Source organism: Scyliorhinus torazame, chromosome 9, assembly GCF_047496885.1.
Source record: "Scyliorhinus torazame isolate Kashiwa2021f chromosome 9, sScyTor2.1, whole genome shotgun sequence".
Classification (NCBI taxonomy): domain Eukaryota; kingdom Metazoa; phylum Chordata; class Chondrichthyes; order Carcharhiniformes; family Scyliorhinidae; genus Scyliorhinus; species Scyliorhinus torazame.
This window is the reverse complement of record NC_092715.1, coordinates 108,538,789-108,557,687: the sequence shown is the minus strand read 5'-3', so window position 1 is coordinate 108,557,687 and position 18,899 is coordinate 108,538,789. Positions and strand designations below refer to the sequence as shown.

The window sequence follows — 18,899 nt, the reverse complement described above, 5'->3', positions numbered from 1 at the left end:
CTTCTACAAGATGACGACGAAGGGCTAGAGCGGCCTTTTGGTTATTTTTCAAAAATATTGAATTCTCATCAGAAGAAGTATTCCACGATTGAGAAGGAGACTTTGAGCTTGATGCTGGCTTTGCAACATTTTCAAATTTATGTGACCAGCAATCCGTCTGACACAATTATCTATACTGATCATAATCCAGTGACGTTTTTGGTGTGATTCCGGAATAACAATGCCAGACTGTTTCGATGGAGTTATTGTTACAGCCATTTCATTAAAAAATAATACATGTGGCAAGATGAGATAACGTGATAGCCAATGCTTTGTCAAGAATGTGATGGCGAGTTACAGGAAGAAGAACTGAAATGGACATGTTATTATGCCTGTTTGCGTGTGTTTTTTTAAAACGAAAAAGTATGTTTACTGTCTGCATTTCTCAAAGGAAAGTGAAGAGGTGAAAAATGAAACCACCTTGAAGTTGATGGTTAATTTTTTTTCTGGGGGGGGGGGAAGTGTCATGGGAATGTCACTTTAAGAAATGTTTGTCTGCTCAAGTGGCTTCAGTGATGTCAGAGCATGGGTGGAGCTGAACTCTGGCTCTGCCTTTTAGTTTTGCTTTGAGGAAAAGCTTGGGTGTGTCTGTGTTTTTTGGTTTCGTTTTAGTATTGGAGCTGAAGCCAGCCAAAGAAGGTGTAATTTTGATCTCTCTGCCATCTAAAGGCTATCTCTAGATCATTTGGTGAATTCAGAGTGATAACTGCTCTCAGTAGAGAATTTAAACGTGATGTGCTTCTGTAAAAAGGATTTTTGTCTTATGGATGTTAAAAGGTAAGTTTAAGGATTACTTAGAGTGTTGTATTCTTTGGGGGTGTATTTGAATTGATGGGTGCTAAGATGTTCACTGTATGTTTTAAAAAAGGTTAACTGAGTTCATTAGCATTGCTGCATCACGGCGCCGAGGTCCCAAATTCGATCCCGGCTCTGGGTCACTGTCCGTGTGGAGTTTGCACATTCTCCCCGTGTTTGCGTGGGTTTTGCCCCCACAACCCGAAGATGTGTAGAGTAGGTGAATTGGTCACGCTAAATTGCCCCTTAATTGGAACAAAATTAATTGGGTATTCTAAATTTACAAAAAAATAAAAAAATAAAAACTGAGTTCACAAAATAAACATTGTTTTGCTTTTAAAAATACTTTTAAATTTCTGCTGCACCACACCTGTAGAGTGGGCCATGTGCTTCCCATTCCACAATCTAGTAAAAGTCGTCGGTCAGGTGAACTCCATGATACACTTTGGGGTTCTCAAAACCCTTGCCCATAACAACTCTGCTAATGATTTCTCCGCCCTCCTCATTGGGGGAGCTCATACTCACTAAGGATTGTGGGATAGACAATAGTCCCCAGCCAGTAGTTGTCAGGCAGGTTATAACACCTCCTCATCTTACGAACTGAACACAAAGGTCTTTAACTAATTACTCCACAGGGAACTCTCTGAATCCAAACAAAAATCCATGAGCCCAAGCCTTTACGGTGCGTTATGTGCACCTCTGTCTTGCAAACCAGGATTTTAAAACATGACTGCAGCAGTCACACCCTAACTCAAGCTTTTAACCCTTACTGCACCAAATACACATAACATAATATGCCTGAAATTCCCACCTTCAGCGCACAAATGTAGAAAAATTGTAACTGTGCTTCTCAGGAATTAAATACGATAATGTTACACATCACACAGAGAGATCCTTCATCTATGGCTAATGATTATGACCAACGGTATCCATATTTAACACTGTAAAGATCCCAGCTGAAAACCCAACTATTTTCAATTTGTAAAACTGTGAGGAAATGTTACAGTGATAACACTGACCAATAGTTATCTTTTATGCGAAAACAAACTTTAATTTAGACAGAGAATCAATTAGGGGCTGGTTTAGCACAGGGCTAAATCACTGGCTTTGAAAGCAGACCAAGGCAGGCCAGCAGCATGGTTCAATTCCCGTACCACCCTCCCCGAACAGGCGCCGGAATGTGGCGACAAGGGGCTTTTCACAGTAACTTCATTTGAAGCCTATTTGTGACAATAAGCGATTTTCATTTCATTTTATTTCAATCACATGAGCAACAAATTAATAGCTTTACAGTTGACAGTTAAAACAGTTATTAAATAAAAGGAAAACTTGAACTTACTCTCTTCACCTGGAACTATGTTCCAATTAAGCAAACCAGCAGAGGGGAGTAGAGCGAAGTTGCTGATTGGCTGTTGCGGGGGAAATTTGCATACGTCCGTGTGCTCACCCTAACTTGAAGGTGGTTTGTGGAGGAGCTGTTGTCAAGTGACACTAGCTGAGTGATAGCATGCTGAGAAGGGGAGTGAATAACAGGTAAGCTCTTTCTTTCTTTTTCTTTTTTTAATCTAGCGGGGATGGCAGGGAAGGTAGTGCAATGTTCCTCCTGCAGAATGTTTGAGGTGAGGGATGCCATCAGTGTCCCTGCTGATTTCATCTGTGGGAAGTGCACCCATCTCCAGCTCCTCAAAAATCGCGTTAGGGAACTGGAGCTGGAGCTGGATGAACTTCGGATCATTCAGGAGGCAGAGGTGGTCATAGGTAGAAGCTTCAGGGATGTAGTTACTCCGAAGAATAAAGATAGATGGGTGACGGTGAGAGGGGCTGGGAGGAAGCAGTCAGTACAGAGATCCCCTGTGGTCGTTCCCCTTAATAACAAGTATACCGCTTTGGATACTGTTGGGGGGGGGGGAACTTACCGGGGTAAGCCATGGGGTGCAGGTCTCTGGCACAGAGTCTGTCCCTGTTGCTCAGAAGGGAAGGGGGAGAGGAGTAGAGCATTAGTCATTGGAGACTCTATAGTTAGGGGGATAGATAGAAGATTCTGTGGGAACGAGAGAGACCCGTGGTTGGTGTGTTGCCTCCCAGGTGCCAGGGTGCGTGATGTCTCGGATCGTGTTTTTGGGATCCTTAAGGGGGAGGGGGAGCAGCCCCAAGTGTGGTCCACATAGGTACCAACGACATAGGTAGGAAAAGGGATAGGATTGTAAGGCAGGAATTCAGGGAGCTAGGGTGGCAACTTAGATCTAGTACAGAGTTATTATCTCTGGGTTGTTACACGTGCCATGTGATAGCGAGACGAGGAATAGGGAGAGAGAGGAGTTGAACACATGCCTACAGGGATGGTGCAGGAGGGAGGGTTTCAGATTTCTGGATATTTGGGGCTCATTCTGAGGTCGGTGGGACCTCTACAAATGGGATTGTGTACGCCTGGACCAGAGGGGTACCAATATCCTGGGGGGGGGGGGGAAATTTGCTAATGCTCTTCGGGAGGGTTTAAACTAGTTCAGCAGGGGCTTGGGAACCTGAATTGTAGCTCCAGTATACAGGAGGTTGAGAGTAGTGAGGTCATGAGTAAGGTGCCGGGGTTTAGATATTTCAGTAAGCTCAGGGAAAGTGGTAAAAGAGGGGGAGGGGTGGCATTGTTAGTCAAGGACAGTATTACGGTGGCAGAAAGGACGTTTGATGAGGACTCGTCTACTGAAGTAGTATGGGCTGAGGTTAGAAACAGGAAAGGAGAGGTCACCCTGTTAGGGGTTTTCTATAGGCCTCCGAAAAGTTCCAGAGATGTAGAGGAAAGGATTGCAAAGATGATTCTGGAAATGAGCGAAAGCAATAGGGTAGTTGTTATGGGGGACTTTAACTTTCCAAATATTGACTGGAAGTGCTATGGTTCGAGTACTTTAGATGGGTCCATTTTTGTCCAATGTGTGCAGGAGGGTTTCCTGACACAGTATTTAGATAGGCCAACGAGAGGCGAGGCCATATTGGATTTGGTATTGGGTAATGAACCAGGACACGTGTTAGATTTGGAGGCAGGTGAGCACTTTGGTGATAGTGACCACAATTCGATTACGTTTACTTTAGTGATGGAAAGGGATAGGTATATACCGCAGGGCACGAGTTATATCTGGGGAAAGGCAATTATGATGCGATGAGGCATGACTTAGGATGCATCGGATGGCGAGGAATACTGCAGGGGATGGGCACAATGGAAATGTGGAGCTTGTTCAAGGAACAACTACTGCGTCTCCTTGATAAGTAAGTACCTGTCAGGCAGGGAGGAAGTGGTTGAGCAAGGGAACCGTGGTTTACTAAAGCAGTCGAAACACTTGTCAAGAGGAAGAAGGAGGCTTATGTAAAGATGAGACATGAAGGTTCAGTTAGGGCACTCAAGAGTTACAAGTTAGCTAGGAAGGACGTAAAGAGAGAGCTAAGAAGAGCCAGGAGGGGACTTGAGAAGTCTTTGGCAGGTAGGATCAAGGATAACCCTAAAGCTTTCTATAGATATGTCAGGAATAAACAAATGACTAGAGTAAGAGTGGGCCAGTCAAGGACAGTAGTGGGAAGTTGTGCTTGGAGTCCGAGGAGATAGGAGAGGTGCTAAATGAATATTTTCCGTCAGTATTCACACAGGAAAAAGACAATGTTGTCGAGGAGAATACTGAGATTCAGGCTACTAGACTAGAAGTGCTTAAGGTTCATAAGGAGGAGGATTTAGCAATTCTGGAAAGTGTGAAAATAGATAAATCCCCTTGGCCGGATGGGATTTATCCTAGCATTCTCTGGGAAGCTAGGGAGGAGATTGCTGAGCCTTTGGCTTTGTTCTTTAAGTCATCTTTGTCAACAGGAATAGTGCCAGAAGACTGGAGGATAGCAAATGTTGTCCCCTTGTTCAAGAAGGGGAGTAGAGACAAGCCCAGTAACTATAGACCAGTGAGCCTTACTTCAGTTGTGGGCAAAATCTTGGAAAGGTTTATAAGAGATAGGATGTATAATCATCTGGAAAGGAATAATTTGATTAGAGATAGTCAACACGGTTTTGTGAAGGGTAGGTCGTGCCTCACAAACTTATTGAGTTCTTTGAGAAGGTGACCAAACAGGTGGATGAAGGTAAAGCAGTTGATGTAGTGTATATGAATTTCAGTAAAGCGTTTGATAAGGTTCCCCACGGTAGGCTACTGCAGAAAATACGGAGGCATGGGATTCAGGGTGATTTAGCAGTTTGGAACAGAAATTGGCTAGCTGGAAGAGGACAAAGGGTGGTGGTTGATGGGAAATGTTCAGACTGGAGTCCAGTTACTAGTGGTGTACGACAAGGATCTGTTTTCTGGCCACTGCTGTTTGTCATTTTTATAAATGACCTGGAGGAGGGCGTAGAACGATGGGTGAGTAAATTTGCAGATGACACTAAAGTCGGTGGAGTTGTGGACAGTGCGGAAGGATGTTACAAGTTACAGAGGGACATAGATAAGCTGCAGCGCTGGGCTGAGAGGTGGCAAATGGAGTTTAATGCAGAAAAGTGTGAGGTGATTCATTTTGGAAGGAATAACAGGAAGTCCGAGTACTGGGCTAATGGTAAGATTTATGGCAGTGTGGATGAGCAGAGAGATCTCGGTGTCCATGTACATAGATCCCTGAAAGTTGCAACCCAGGTTGAGAGGGTTGTTAAGAAGGCGTACGGTGGGTTAACTTTTATTGGTAGAGGCATTTATTTTCGGAGCCATGAGGTCATGTTGCAGCTGTACAAAACTCTGGTGCGGCCGCATTTGGAGTATTGCGTGCAATTCTGGTTGCCGCATTATGGGAAGGATGTGGAAGCATTGGAAAGGGTGCAGAGGAGATTTACCAGAACGTTGCCTGGTATGGAGGGAAGATCTTATGAGGAAAGGCTGAGGGACTTGAGGCTGTTTTCGTTAGAGAGAAGGTTAAGAGGTGACTTAATTGAGGCATACAAGATGATCAGAGGATTGGATAGGGTGGACAGTGAGAGCCTTTTTCCTCGGATGGTGATGTCTAGCACGAATTTACCATTAGCCCAGTACTCTGTCTTCCTGTTACTCCTTCCAAATTGAATCACCTCACACTTTTCTGCATTAAACTCCATTTGCCACCTCTCAGCCCAGCGCTCCAGCTTATCTATGTCCCTCTGTAACTTGTAACATCCTTCCGCACTGTCCACAACTCCACCGACTTTAGTGTCATCTGCAAATTTACTCACCCATCATTCTACGCCCTCCCCCAGGTCATTTATAAAAATGACAAACAGCAGTGGCCCCAAAACAAATCCTTGTGGTACACCACTAGTAACTGGACTCCAGTCTGAACACTTCCCATCAACCACCACCCTTTGTCTTCTTCCAGCTAGCCAATTTCTGATCCAAACTGCTAAATCACCCTGAATCCCATGCTTCCGTATTGGTCTGCAGTAGCCTACCATGGGGAACCTTATCAAACACTTTACTGAAATCCATATACACCATATCAACTGCTTTACCCTCATCCACCTGTTTGGTCACCTTCTCAAAGAACTCAATAAGTTTGTGAGGCACGACCTACCCTTCACGAAACCGTGTTGACTATGTCTAATCAAATTATTCCTTTCTAGATGATTATACACCCTATCTCTTCTAAAGCTTTCCAAGATTTTGCCTACAACAGAAGTGAGGCTCACTGGTCTATAGTTACCGGGGTTGCCTCTACTCCACTTCTTGAACAAGGGGACAACATTTGCTATCCTCCAGTCTTCTGGCACTATTCCTGTTGACAAAGATGACTTAAAGATCAAAGCCAAAGGCTCAGCAATCTCCTCCCTAGCTTCCCAAAGAATCCTAGGATAAATCCCATCCGGCCCAGGGGACTTATCTATTTTCACCCTTTCCAGAATTGTTAACACCTCCTCCTTATGAACCTCAAGCCCTTCTAGTCTGGTAGCCTGAATCTCAGTATTCTCCTCGACAACATTGTCTTTTTCCTGTGTGAATACTGACGGAAAATATTCATTTAGCACCTCTCCTATCTCCTTGGACTCCAAGCACAACTTCCCACTACTGTCCTTGACTGGCCCTACTCTTACCCTAGTCATTCTTTTATTAGTGACATATCTATAGAAAGCTTTAGGGTTATCCTTGATCCTACCTGCCAAAGACCTTTCATGTCCCCTCCTGGCTCTTCTTAGCTCTCTCTTTCGGTCCTTCCTAGCTAACTTGTAATTCTCGAGCACCCTTACAGAACCTTCGTGTCTCATCTTTACATAAGCCTCCTTCTTCCTCTTGACTGCCTTAGTAAACCATGGTTCCCTTGCTCGACCACTTCCTCCCTGCCTGACAGGCACATACTTATCAAGGACATGCAGTAGCTGTTCCTTGAACAAGCTCCACATTTCCATTGTGCCCATCCCCTGCAGTTTTCCTCTCCATCCGATGCATCCTAAGTCTTGCCTTATCGCATCATAATTGCCTTTCCCCCAGATATAACTCTTGGCCTGCGTTATATACCTATCCCATTCCATCACTAAAGTAAACGTAATCGAATTGTGGTCACTATCACCAAAGTGCTCACCTACCTCCAAACCTAACACCTGTCCTGGTTCATTACCCAGTACCAAATCCAATACGGCCTTGCCTCTCGTTGGCTTATCTACATACTGTGTCAGGAAACCCTCCTTCACACATTGGACAAAAACGGACCCATATAAAGTACTCGAACTATAGCGTTTCCAGTCAATATTTGGAAAATTAAAGTCCCCCATAACAACTACCCTGTTGCATTCGCTCCTATCCAGAATCATCTTTGCAATCCTTTCCTCTACATCTCTGGAACTTTTCGGAGGCCTATAGAAAACCCCTAACAGGGTGACCTCTCCTTTCCTGTTTCTAACCTCAGCCTACACTACCTTAATTGACGAGTCCTCATCAAACATCTTTTCTGCCACCGTAATACTGTCCTTGACTAACAATGCTACCCTTCCCCCTCTTTTACCACCTTCCCTGAGCTTACTGAAATATCTAAACCCCGGCACCTGCAACAACCATTCCTGTCCCTGCTCTATCCATGTCTCCGAAATGGCCACAACATCGAAGTCCCAGGTACCAACCCATGCCGCAAGTTCACCCACCTTATTCCGGATGCTCCTGGCATTGAAGAAGACACACTTTAAACCACCTTCCTGCCTGCCGGTACACTCCTGCAACTTTAAAACCTTACTTATGACCTCACTACTCTCAACCTCCTGTATACTGGAGCTACAATTCAGGTTCCCAAGCCCCTGCTGAACTAGTTTAAACCCTCCCGAAGAGCATTAGCAAATTTCCCTCCCAGGATATTGGTACCCCTCTGGTCCAGGTGTAGACCATCCCGTTTGTAGAGGTCCCACCAACCCCAGAATGAGCCCCAGTTATTCAGAAATCTGAAACCCTCCCTCCTGCACCATCCCCGTAGCCACACGTTCAACTCTTCTCTTTCCCTATTCCTCATCTCGCTATCACGTGGCACGGGTAACAACCCAGAGATAATAACTGTTTGTCCTAGATCTAGGTTTCTACCCTAGCTCCCTGAATTCCTGCCTTACATCCCTATCCCTACCTATGTCGTTGGTACCTATGTGGACCACGACGTTGGGCTGCTCCCCCTCCCCCTTAAGGATCCCGAAAACACGATCCAAAACATCACGCACCCTGGCACCTGGGAGGCAACACACCAACCGCGAGTCTCTCTCGTTCCCACAGAATCTCCTATCTATCCCCCTAACTATGGAGTCTCCAAAGACTAATGCTCTGCTCCTCTCCCCCTTCCCTTCTGAGCAACAGGGACAGACTCTGTGCCAGAGACCTGCACCCCATGGCTTACCCCTGGTAAGTCCCCCCCCCCCCAACAGTATCCAAAGCGGTATACTTGTTACTAAGGGGAACGACCACAGGGAATCCCTGTACTGACTGCTTCCTCCCAGCCCCTCTCACCGTCACCCATCTATCTTTATTCTTCGGAGTAACTACATCCCTGAAGCTTCTATCTATGACCACCTCTGCCTCCCGAATGATCCGAAATTCATCCAGCTCCAGCTCCAGTTCCCTAATGCGGTTTCTGAGGAGCTGGAGATAGGTGCACTTCCCACAGATGAAATCAGCAGGGACACTGTCGGCATCCCTCACCTCAAACATTCTGCAGAAGGAACATTGCACTACCTTCCCTGCCATCCCCCTAGTTAAAAAAAGAAAGAGCTTACCTGTTATTCACTCCCCTTCTCAGCAAGCACTCACTCAGCAACCTCTGCGCCCTGCACGATAACACCTGAGGGAAAAGAAAAGAAAAACTACTTACCAGTCACCAGCCAATCCCTTTCCTGCAGGCTGTGGCGTCACGGTTCAACTTCTTTCTACTTCTAACTGACCTCGAGCCTTCCTCTTGTTCTTTACAGCGGTTGTTGTTTTTTGGTTAGAGGAGGGGATAAGGAAGGAAACACTGAAGAAGTGTTTCGGGTTTAAGTGTCACTTGACAACAGCTCCTCCACAAACTACCTTCAAATTAGGGTGACCACAATGGAGGTATGCAAATTTCCTTGCAACACCAATCAGCAGCTCCGCTCTACTGCCCTCTGCTGGATGCTTGTCTTCACTCGAACAGCTAGGGTCTCTAGCTCAGGTACACCTTCAAATTAGGGTGACCACAACGGAGGTATGCAAATTTCCCTTGCAACACCAATCAGCAGCTCTGCTCTACTGCCCTCTGCAACTCTTGATTGCAGGCACCTTGGCACTGCCAGGCTTGTGCCTTGGCACTGCCATCCTGGCACTGACAAGGTGCCTGGGTGGCACTGCAAAGCTGGCAGGAGCACTACCAGGATGTTAGTGTGGCAGTGTCAGGTTGCCCGGGCCAGGGTGGCCCTGCCAAAGGTCAGGGCCTGAAGGGGGCCATGCTCATGAAAGGACAGTTGAGAGGGTATAAAGGGTGGGGTCGGGGGGAGAGGAAATGGGGCTGGTATGAAGCGGCCTCCGGAAGGTTGGCGGTGTGAGGATAGGGTCCTGGAAGTGGGGGGGGGGAGGGGGGCGGGGGGCTGAAAGGGGGGTGGGAAGGCCTGAAAATTTGAGCCCTTAGCAACATCATAGTGGGATGTCATCACTTGGGGGGGGGGGGGTAATGCCCATGTGTGTGGGCGGTGACATTGTCCATGGGTGGGGTGTGGACCCACAAGCCCACTTAGAGATCGAGGCATCCTTTCAAAATGGTGGCTCAATCTCTGAGGAGCAGGTTTACCCAGCGTGTTCAGCTCCCCATTGATGAAAATAATTCTAAGTATGGGCTTGACTGGGGAGAAACTTCCCGGGACCCAATAAAGTGACTTAGTGGGATTAGATAGTGTGGGGGACTCGCCGACAGAGCGAGTAAAACTCCCAGCAAAACCCGCCACAATGACACTGAGAAATATTTCCGTTAGATCGCACACAACATCGTTACATTTCTGTCCAGTGACTTTGGTACCTTTTGTGAAGCACATCTTAGTCACTGGATATGTTACTGGGTGAAGCTTCGTGATGTCATTCTGTTAAAATGCAACTGGGGAACTGAACGATATGGACAAATGCTTGGTATTTTGTCTCTTTGGGCACCAATCCCTGCAGCATTATCCCTTATAGGGTTGTATTCCCAAGGCCATGGTCATATATATATATATATATGTACAACCATAATTTCCACCGATTAACGTTGGAGAAAGAAACTCAGGAGCATCCTACCTACAATTTCCTGTTAGAAGCAGCTGGAAGTACAAGTTATATGGCACCTTTAACAAAGCTCAATGCAAGATTATTCATGAGCGTCATCGAACATGGAGCCACATAGGGACGATGAGGTAGCTTTCATGAAGTGCCATAAATGAGTACAGAAACGTAATAAACATATAGTCCTTGGAAGGGAATTCTGTCCAAGCAGCTGAAGGCACTGCTACAAAAGATGGAACAATTGAAATCAACTATAATAGGATATATTTAACTTATTGTATGTACAAACCTAATTGAAGAAACTCTTTCTGTGATAATCTACAGGTATTGGAAGTGGAATGTCAGTTCTGGGCCCTGCGTTTGGATATGTCATAGGTGGTCAGTTGCTAGACATTTATATCGATATCAATGCAGTTTCTAAGTAAGTTGTTTTTAATCTTTTTGAATTTTTCTGTTCTTTGCCAAATTGCTGGTATTCAGCAAGATGGCTGATTGATGCTTATCCAGTCCCTGTAGCAGTACTGTTGTTACATTCACAGAAGCTTTGTTGAAATAAATAAATGAAATTTATTGATCTCTTGTGGTATTGCTCAAAGAATGTAAGTCTCTCTATCACACTGTGCACAATAATTACCTCTGAATCTTTCATGCTCTTGAATCCTTTGTCACCCTATCATTGTCTTCCACTTTATTATGCCCACTTTCTGCTTTCCCTGAGCTACAATTTCCAACCATTTCAGCATGACAAGATAGAAAATCTCTCCTTTCTTTATGACTCTCTCATGTACATATTTCTCTTCTTATCGCTGTTTCTCTCTCCCTCTATTTCACTGTTCCTCTCTCCTTATTCTGTCATTTTTACTTCTCCGTTATTTTCATTTCTATATCGCTCCCAGTTGTTCTGTGCCTCAAGCTTTTATTCCTTTGTTGATATACTCAGTTTATAACCTTTGCCTTCTTTGAAACTCACTCATGGCTGTTACCTGGCCTGGGTGAAAACAGCGTTCAAACTCAGTGCTGGTAGCGAGCAGAAGGCAAAGATATTGTGAATTATATAATTAACATCATTCATTTGTTATACTGACAGCTCATTCCATTCTTTCTTATGCAATATGTATGTTGTGTATTTTGTATAAAGATATATAATGAGTACTGAAGAGTTTGTATGGTTTTATTATTAGCTGATTCAACAGAATTCATCATTTTCATTTTTACATATGATTTGATGCATAAGGGGAATGTAGACAAAAGTTTCAAAATGTAATGCTGGCATCTTGTGTTAATTGTATCTCAATTGTATTTCCACACTGGGCTAAATAGCTGGCTTTTAAAGCAGACCAAGGCAGGCCAGCAGCACGGTTCAATTCCCGTACCAGCCTTCCTGAACAGGCACCAGAATGTGGTGACTAGGGGCTTTCCACAGTAACTTCGTTTGAAGCCTACTTGTGACAATAAGCAATTTTCATTTCATTTCATTCCATTTCATTGTGTGAAAGTAGTCAGGATTCAGTTGTATTCAGATAAATAGTGTTACCACACCCTGGGCGAGTGCACGGTCAGTTCCAACCCTACAGACGACGGAGTCCCAACATAAGTGAAATAACCAATAATTTGTGTTTTCCTGACATTTTTAACCCTCGACTGCTCCAACGAGTTACTGACACCAGATTCAGAAGTAGAATATTACTAAATTGTTTATCACTAAAAGGAGGAAAATATGAATCTGTAAAGAAATAACAGGACAATGGTCTACCAGTCTACCTAATCCCAAAGCCCCATCCCACCCTCCACCCAGACAGACTCAAGACAGATGCAAAGTAAGGATTGGTGAGAATAAAATAAATGAGAATTTAATGGTAGGTTTGAGATGACTCTTCTCTGCTGTAGATTTTCTCAAGTATTTTCAGATTGGCGCAGTTCTGTCTTCCCGCCACTGGATGGAACTAGGTACAGGGATTTTCAGGTCAGTGCAATTCCTATCATCGGCCACCAGATAGCACTGTACACAGAATGTTCAGACCAGTGCACTTCTGCTCTTCTATCACCAGATGGAACTTTCGCCTTCCTGTGAGATTAATACAGCTTTGACCCTGGAACTAGCAGTCTTTCCTGATTTCTGTACAAGGCCCTGGAGACTTTAGCACAAATGCTGTCACCTTAAGCCTCACTGTTGAGCTCTTTCCAGCCCTTCTGACACAGAGTTAAAAAGTTACAGACCTGATGAGTGACTGTTATTGCCTGGGCGAGGGAGAGAAAGAGAAAGAGCAGCTGAGAGAGAGAGAGTGCCTTCCAACTGTGACCTGGCTGAAACTTTCTCAGAACTGAACAGAAGATGGAACTCTGCAGAAGACCCATTTTCTTTCCTGAAAGTTTCTGACTGGCTTCATCAATCACAGGCAACAATAGATTCCTGCATACACCAATTGGCTGCTTGCCAAGTCTATTAACTCAACATCACAGGTGGTACATCAGGACAGGGGTGTTCCAGCTCTGCCTAAAATCAGCAAGCCCAAATGTTGCAGTAGCTAACCAGAAGACTACAGATCCAAGCAAGCAGCAGGACAAGGATAAAAAGAGGAATACAGGATAGAAAAAAGGTTTTACAACAATACCCGAACAATAGGTAATATCTGAAAGGTAGCATGGTAGCACAGTGAATATCACTGTTGTTTCATAGCTCCAGGGTCCCAGGTTCGATTCCTAGCTTGGGTCACTGTCTGTGTGGAGTCTGCACATTCTCTCTGTGGCTGTGTGGGTTCCCTCTGGGTGATCTGGTTTCCTCACACAAGTCCCGAAAGACGTGCTGTTAGGTAATTTGGATATTCTGAATTCTCCCTCTGTGTACCCGAACAGGCGATGGAATGTGGTGACGAGGTGCTTTTCACAATAACTTCATTGCAGTATCAGAGTAAGCCGACTTGTTACAATAAAGATTATTAAATTAAAGTTGTGGGATTTGAATTTGGATGGTGCTTGTTTGCGGATGTTTGTAATAGGTATCTCTATAAATAATTGCTTACAAAGGTGTTTAAAGATTGGCTCAAGTTCTGTCCTTCAGCACCTGGCTTTTGTGAATATAACATGGTGGCAGTGGATGGTTTCGCAAAGAAGAGGTTCGGTAATTAAGAAACGTTTTTCAGACAGAATACTAAAATCAAAGCAGTCATTGTGGAAAATAGCAGAAAACAAGTGTAAATTGTAGAAGTATGACTTTCCTCCTCGAAGTCTGACCAGTGAAAGAATGGATATGTGGACATGGGTTCCATCCCAACCAAAGTAAAAACGATATGCCCTCAGCGTTGCCACTTCCTACAATATGTCCGAACCCCTTGCCACTCCCTCCGATGTCCGACATCCCCTGATCCTGATGTCCGACCGTCCAAATCCTATCCACTTATCTTAGACACTTGCCTTCTCACTGGCCTATTATTTTCAATAGGACCTTTAAACCCACCTGCTTTACGGCAGCTAGCGCCGTAAAAAGGGGGCAAGTTCTCCTTCACTCTGTTACTTTTAGACCCTGAGGTTGGATCCAGTGATTTGCTGTACTGCCTGAATCTCATATGGCCTGAGACAGGAAGGTCAGGCAAGACTGGCACTTAAGAAATTTATTGCAGGTAAGTGTGTACAGAGTGTTAATCCAACGCGGAGGAAGTTATGGCCCATTGGGTGAAGCCAGGGTGTTCAATTTGAACAAAGGAAATTATGACGGTCTGGGGGGCAAATTGGTTGAGGTTGATTGGGAAAATACATTAATAGGTACGTTGATTAACAGGCAATGGATAGTCTTTAAAAATTATTACATAGTTTACAGCTACTATTAATTACTTCAAGGTACAAAAACCCAGAAAGAAATAATAATAGCAAAATAGTTTGGAAATTTGAAATTTGACCCAGCCTGCTTTGTTCTGGATTGTGACAATCTTTATGTGTGTTGGAACTGCACTCATTCAGGCAGTGGAGAGTATTCTACCACACTTCTCATTGTGCCTTGTAGATGGTGGACAGGCTTTGGGGTGTCTGGAGGTGAGTTACTCACTGCAGGATTCCAAGCCTCTGACCTGCTGTTGCAGCTACACTCTTTAAATGGTTGGTCCAGCTCAACATCTGATCAATGGTAACCCCCAAAATGCAGATAGTGGGGGTTTTAGTGATGGTATTTCTGTTGAATGTTAAGGGGATTTTATGGTGGCCACGAGGACAAGTGGAGTCATCAATAGATTTCCCCGTGGACTTCATGGAATATGAACTTCCCTATTGAGTGAGCAGGAGCTCGCCCAATAGGAAAAATGCATTGGGGGTTTACAACCCACTGCGTCAACCGGGCTGGTATTCTGTAGGTCCTCTGGCTTGGACTTGTGCACTGTTAGCCGCGGCTGCAGCCTTTTTCATTTTGTAAGTAAAAGGATATGGTGTCGGAGGACTGACCTTGTCGAAATTATTACATTGGCGATGAGGGGTAAACAAGCATTTTTCTCTCAGCAACTTCATTGTTGAGAACAAACGGCTTCTCCGGTAAGAGAAAAAAAATTGCCTCCCATCGGTAAACCTGAACCCTATGGTATAAGCGGAGAAGACTGGGCTCAATACACAGAGCACATGCATTACTTCTTTTAGGCTAAGATTATTGTGGGAGCTGAAAAACAGAAAGTGATTTTACTGACAGCATGTGGGGCCCCAACAATCCGAGTGATAAAACGTCTGACCAATCCAGTTGCCCTGACTCAAAGACTTTGAACGAGTTAGTAGACTTGGTCAAAAACCGCTATGATTATCTGTAATAATCCAGAGGTACCACTTTAACACAGCAGGGAGAACACTGGGGGAACCTGTCACCAAATCTTTGGACAAATTATGAAAATTGGAAGAACATTGTGAATTTAGACCAATCTTGAACGAAATGTTGCGGGACAGATTGGTATGTGCAGTAAACAACTTGACAATGCAAAAAAATTATTGGCAGAATTCAACCTGGATTTAGAAAAAGCCATTGAAATAGCTCTATCACTGTAAAATGCAGAAAAAGGGGCTCAGGAGCTACAAGAAGCGTCAGACAGGAATGTCCTACCGTTAGGGGGTGGGGCCTCGTGTAACAGCGACTATTCCTCAACTGAGGGTGCTTGTGTAAGTAAGGAGCGGGATTCTATGATCCTGAGGCTAAGTGTTGACGCCGTCGGAAATGCCGTTGGGAAACATGGCCACAGGTTCCGCAATTCTGGCCCCTACAGGGGGCCAGCACAGTACTGGAGCGACCCACGCCGCTCCAGCTGCTGGTCCCGGTGTCAACTGGGCGCCGCGGGGTCTGCGCATGCACAGTGGCACCGGCACCAATGGCACCCCTGGGGTCGGACCCCCCTCCTCCCCCCACAAGCCGTCCCCGGACTCTTCCACGCCGAGGTCCCGCCGGCTGAGAGCAGGTTAGAACGGCGCCGGCGGGACTCGGGTGTTTTGCCCAGGATGTCAGGTAGTCAATTACAATATTAGAGCTCGACTCACATCACCCGGCAGTCAAGGAAATGCAATGACAGACCCAAGAATACTAGGGATCATGCTCCAGAAGGTTACAAATGCCAGACAACGGACTATTGCGAGCCAAAGGGCAGTCAAGACAAAGTGTAGGAATAAGAGAAATGCATGCTATTTAGGGAAGAAGCTATGGCCAATGCTGGCCTGCACCATGCAGACATACTCACTACCGGAAACAGGGGCAATGCAACTAAACTGCATCAATATGACCAAGGTCACCCCAATAATCGTGGAACTGCTGGTAAATGGCCCTCCGTTATTGCGGAGCAGACATATGGTTACCTTCACACTGATATTCAACTCTGGAGCTCAGAAGACATGGAGGCCAGATGAGCCACCTACACGGGGGAACCAGTATGAATAAAGGACAGCACAGTAGCATAGTGGTTAGCACAGTTGCTTCACAGCTCCAGGGTCCCAGGTTCCATTCCCGGCTTGGATCACACTCTGTGTGGAGTCTGCACGTTCTCCCTGTGTCTGGGTGGGTTTCCTCCGGGTGCTCCGGTTTCCTCCCACAGTCCAAAGATGTGCAGGTTAGGTGGATTGGCCATTCTAAATTGCCCTTAGTGTCCAAAACGGCTAGGTGGGGTTACTGGGTTATGGGGATAAAAGGAATAGGGCGGCGGCGTGGGACTTAAGTAGGGTGCTCTTTCCAAGGGCCAGTGCAGACTCGATGGGCTGAATGGCCTCCTTCTGCACTGTAAATTTTATGATTTGCAGGCAGCAATCATCCCGATTCCCACTCATCATTGTGTGGGAGCAAGAACCAAGCTTAATGGGGAGAGATTTGATCCAACTTATCATGCTGAACAGGTTGGGCATGGAGGACAGCATGAATTCATCAGCAAATACTCTGAAGTTTTCTAGGAAGGATTTGGGAAGAAGACTGGCCATGATGAAATTTATTACAGGGGAGATGCTTACATTCTCTCTTGCTGGAGGTGGCATTTGCCTGGCACCTGTGTGCTGCGAATGTTACTTGTCACTTATCATTCCAAGCCTACATAAGAACATAAGAACTAGGAGCAGGAGTAGGCCATCTAGCCCCTGGAGCCTGCCCCGCCATTTAGTAAGATCATGGCTGATGTTTTTGTGGACTCAGCTCCACTTACCCACCCGCTCACCGTAACCTTTTATTCCTTTACTGTTCAAAAATCTATCCACCTTTTCTAACCTGCCTGATTACTATTGGTTAGGGACTATTGAATTGTATTAAACTTTAATAACATTGTCAAAATACAGAAAACAGTACAAGGACACCAAACACATGGAACCCCAGAACGCACTTACTAGCCCCCTCCCCCGCCCGACCTCCATCAGCAGAAAGGCACACCAGTCCAACCCACCAGAATAGGCCACTCAAACACGGAGCACGGCAGAGGAGAGAGAGAAAGAACAGTCCGCCCCTCTCAAGAGGGGCATAATCCAGCCTGGAATAATCCCGGCACATCATAACCAAACCATACAGAGGAGATCAAAAGATAAGGAACAGCGTCGCCAGGTTTTGTCAGAATCATTATGTACAGGTGTTGTCAGAGTTATTTACAGGTTTTTCTGGTGTCACGCAGATTCCACGAGTCGAGCGGGCGCCCTGGTCGTCCTTGTCGATCGCCTCAGCCCCGGTGGTGGTGCAGGTGCTGGCTCGGGCACTGTCGTCTCTGGGAGCGTTGCGCTGTTCGTTCCTGTTTCTTTACTCCTGGGCGAGCACGGGAGGAGGCCCGATCCCCCCGGGAAGGGGGCGGTCGTGGGGTGCGCCGGTGGCAGGGAGGGGGTGATCGGTGTTGGGAGTGTGTGTGTGTTTCCGGCGGGCGCCAGGTCCCGTAGGGAGACCGTGTCCTGTCGGCCGTCGGGGTACGCCACGTAGGCGTACTGGAGGTTTGCGTGGAGAAGGTGAACCCTCTCGACCAACGGGTCCGATTTGTGCGCCCGCACATGCTTTCGGAGCAAGATGGGTCCTGGGGCTGCCAGCCAGGTCCGGAGGAGGATTTCCTAGGGAAGACAAGGAGGCGCTCGTGAGGCGTTTGGTTAGTGGTGGTACACAACAGCGACCGGATGGAGTGGAGGGCATCCGGGAGGACTTCCTGCCACCGGGAAACTGGGAGATTTCTGGACCGTAGGGCCAGTAGGACGGTCTTCCAGACCGTACCGTTCTCCCTCTCTACCTGACCGTTCCCCCGGGGGTTGTAGCTGGTCGTCCTGCTCGAGGCAATGCCCTTGCTGAGCAGGAACTGACGCAGCTCGTCACTCATGAAGGAGGACCCCCTGTCGCTATGGATGTACGCGGGGAAACCGAACAGTGTAAAGATGGTGCCGAGGGCTTTAAGACTGTGGTCGCTGCCATGTCGGGGCAGGGGATGGCGAATGGGAAACGGGAGTACTCGTCCACCACGTTCAGGAAGTATGCATTGCGGTCGGTGGAGGGGAGGGGGCCTTTGAAATCCAAACTGAGGCATTCAAAGGGATGGGTAGCCTTTATCAGGTGCACTCTATCTGGCCTGAAAAAGTGCGGTTTGCACTCTGCGCAGATTTGGCAATTCCTGGTGACTGTACGGACCTCCTCCACCGAGTAGGGGAGGTTGCGGGACTTCACAAAATGGTAGAATCGAGTGACCCCCCAGGTGGCAGAGGTCCTCGTGGAGGGCTTGGAGGTGGTCTACTTGTGCGTTGGCACATGTGCCACGGGATAGGGCATCGGACGGCTCGTTCAGCTTTCCGGGACGATACAAGATCTCATAGTTATAGGTGGAGAGCTCAATCCTCCACCTCAAGATCTTGTCATTCTTAATTTTGCCCCGCTGTGCATTATCGAACATAAAGGCTACCGAC

At 46.3% G+C, this 18,899-nt stretch overlaps 1 protein-coding gene across 1 annotated transcript in view; it reads left to right on the top strand.

The window, feature by feature from the left end:
- LOC140429419 (solute carrier organic anion transporter family member 4C1-like) overlaps window positions 1–18,899 on the top strand; it is a 285,020-nt gene that overhangs the window by 72,316 nt on the left and 193,805 nt on the right. Inside the window, exon 4 of the mRNA XM_072516370.1 lies at window positions 10,872–10,968. Coding sequence (XP_072372471.1) covers window positions 10,872–10,968 — 97 coding nt within the window. The remainder of the gene's footprint in view (window positions 1–10,871; window positions 10,969–18,899) is intronic.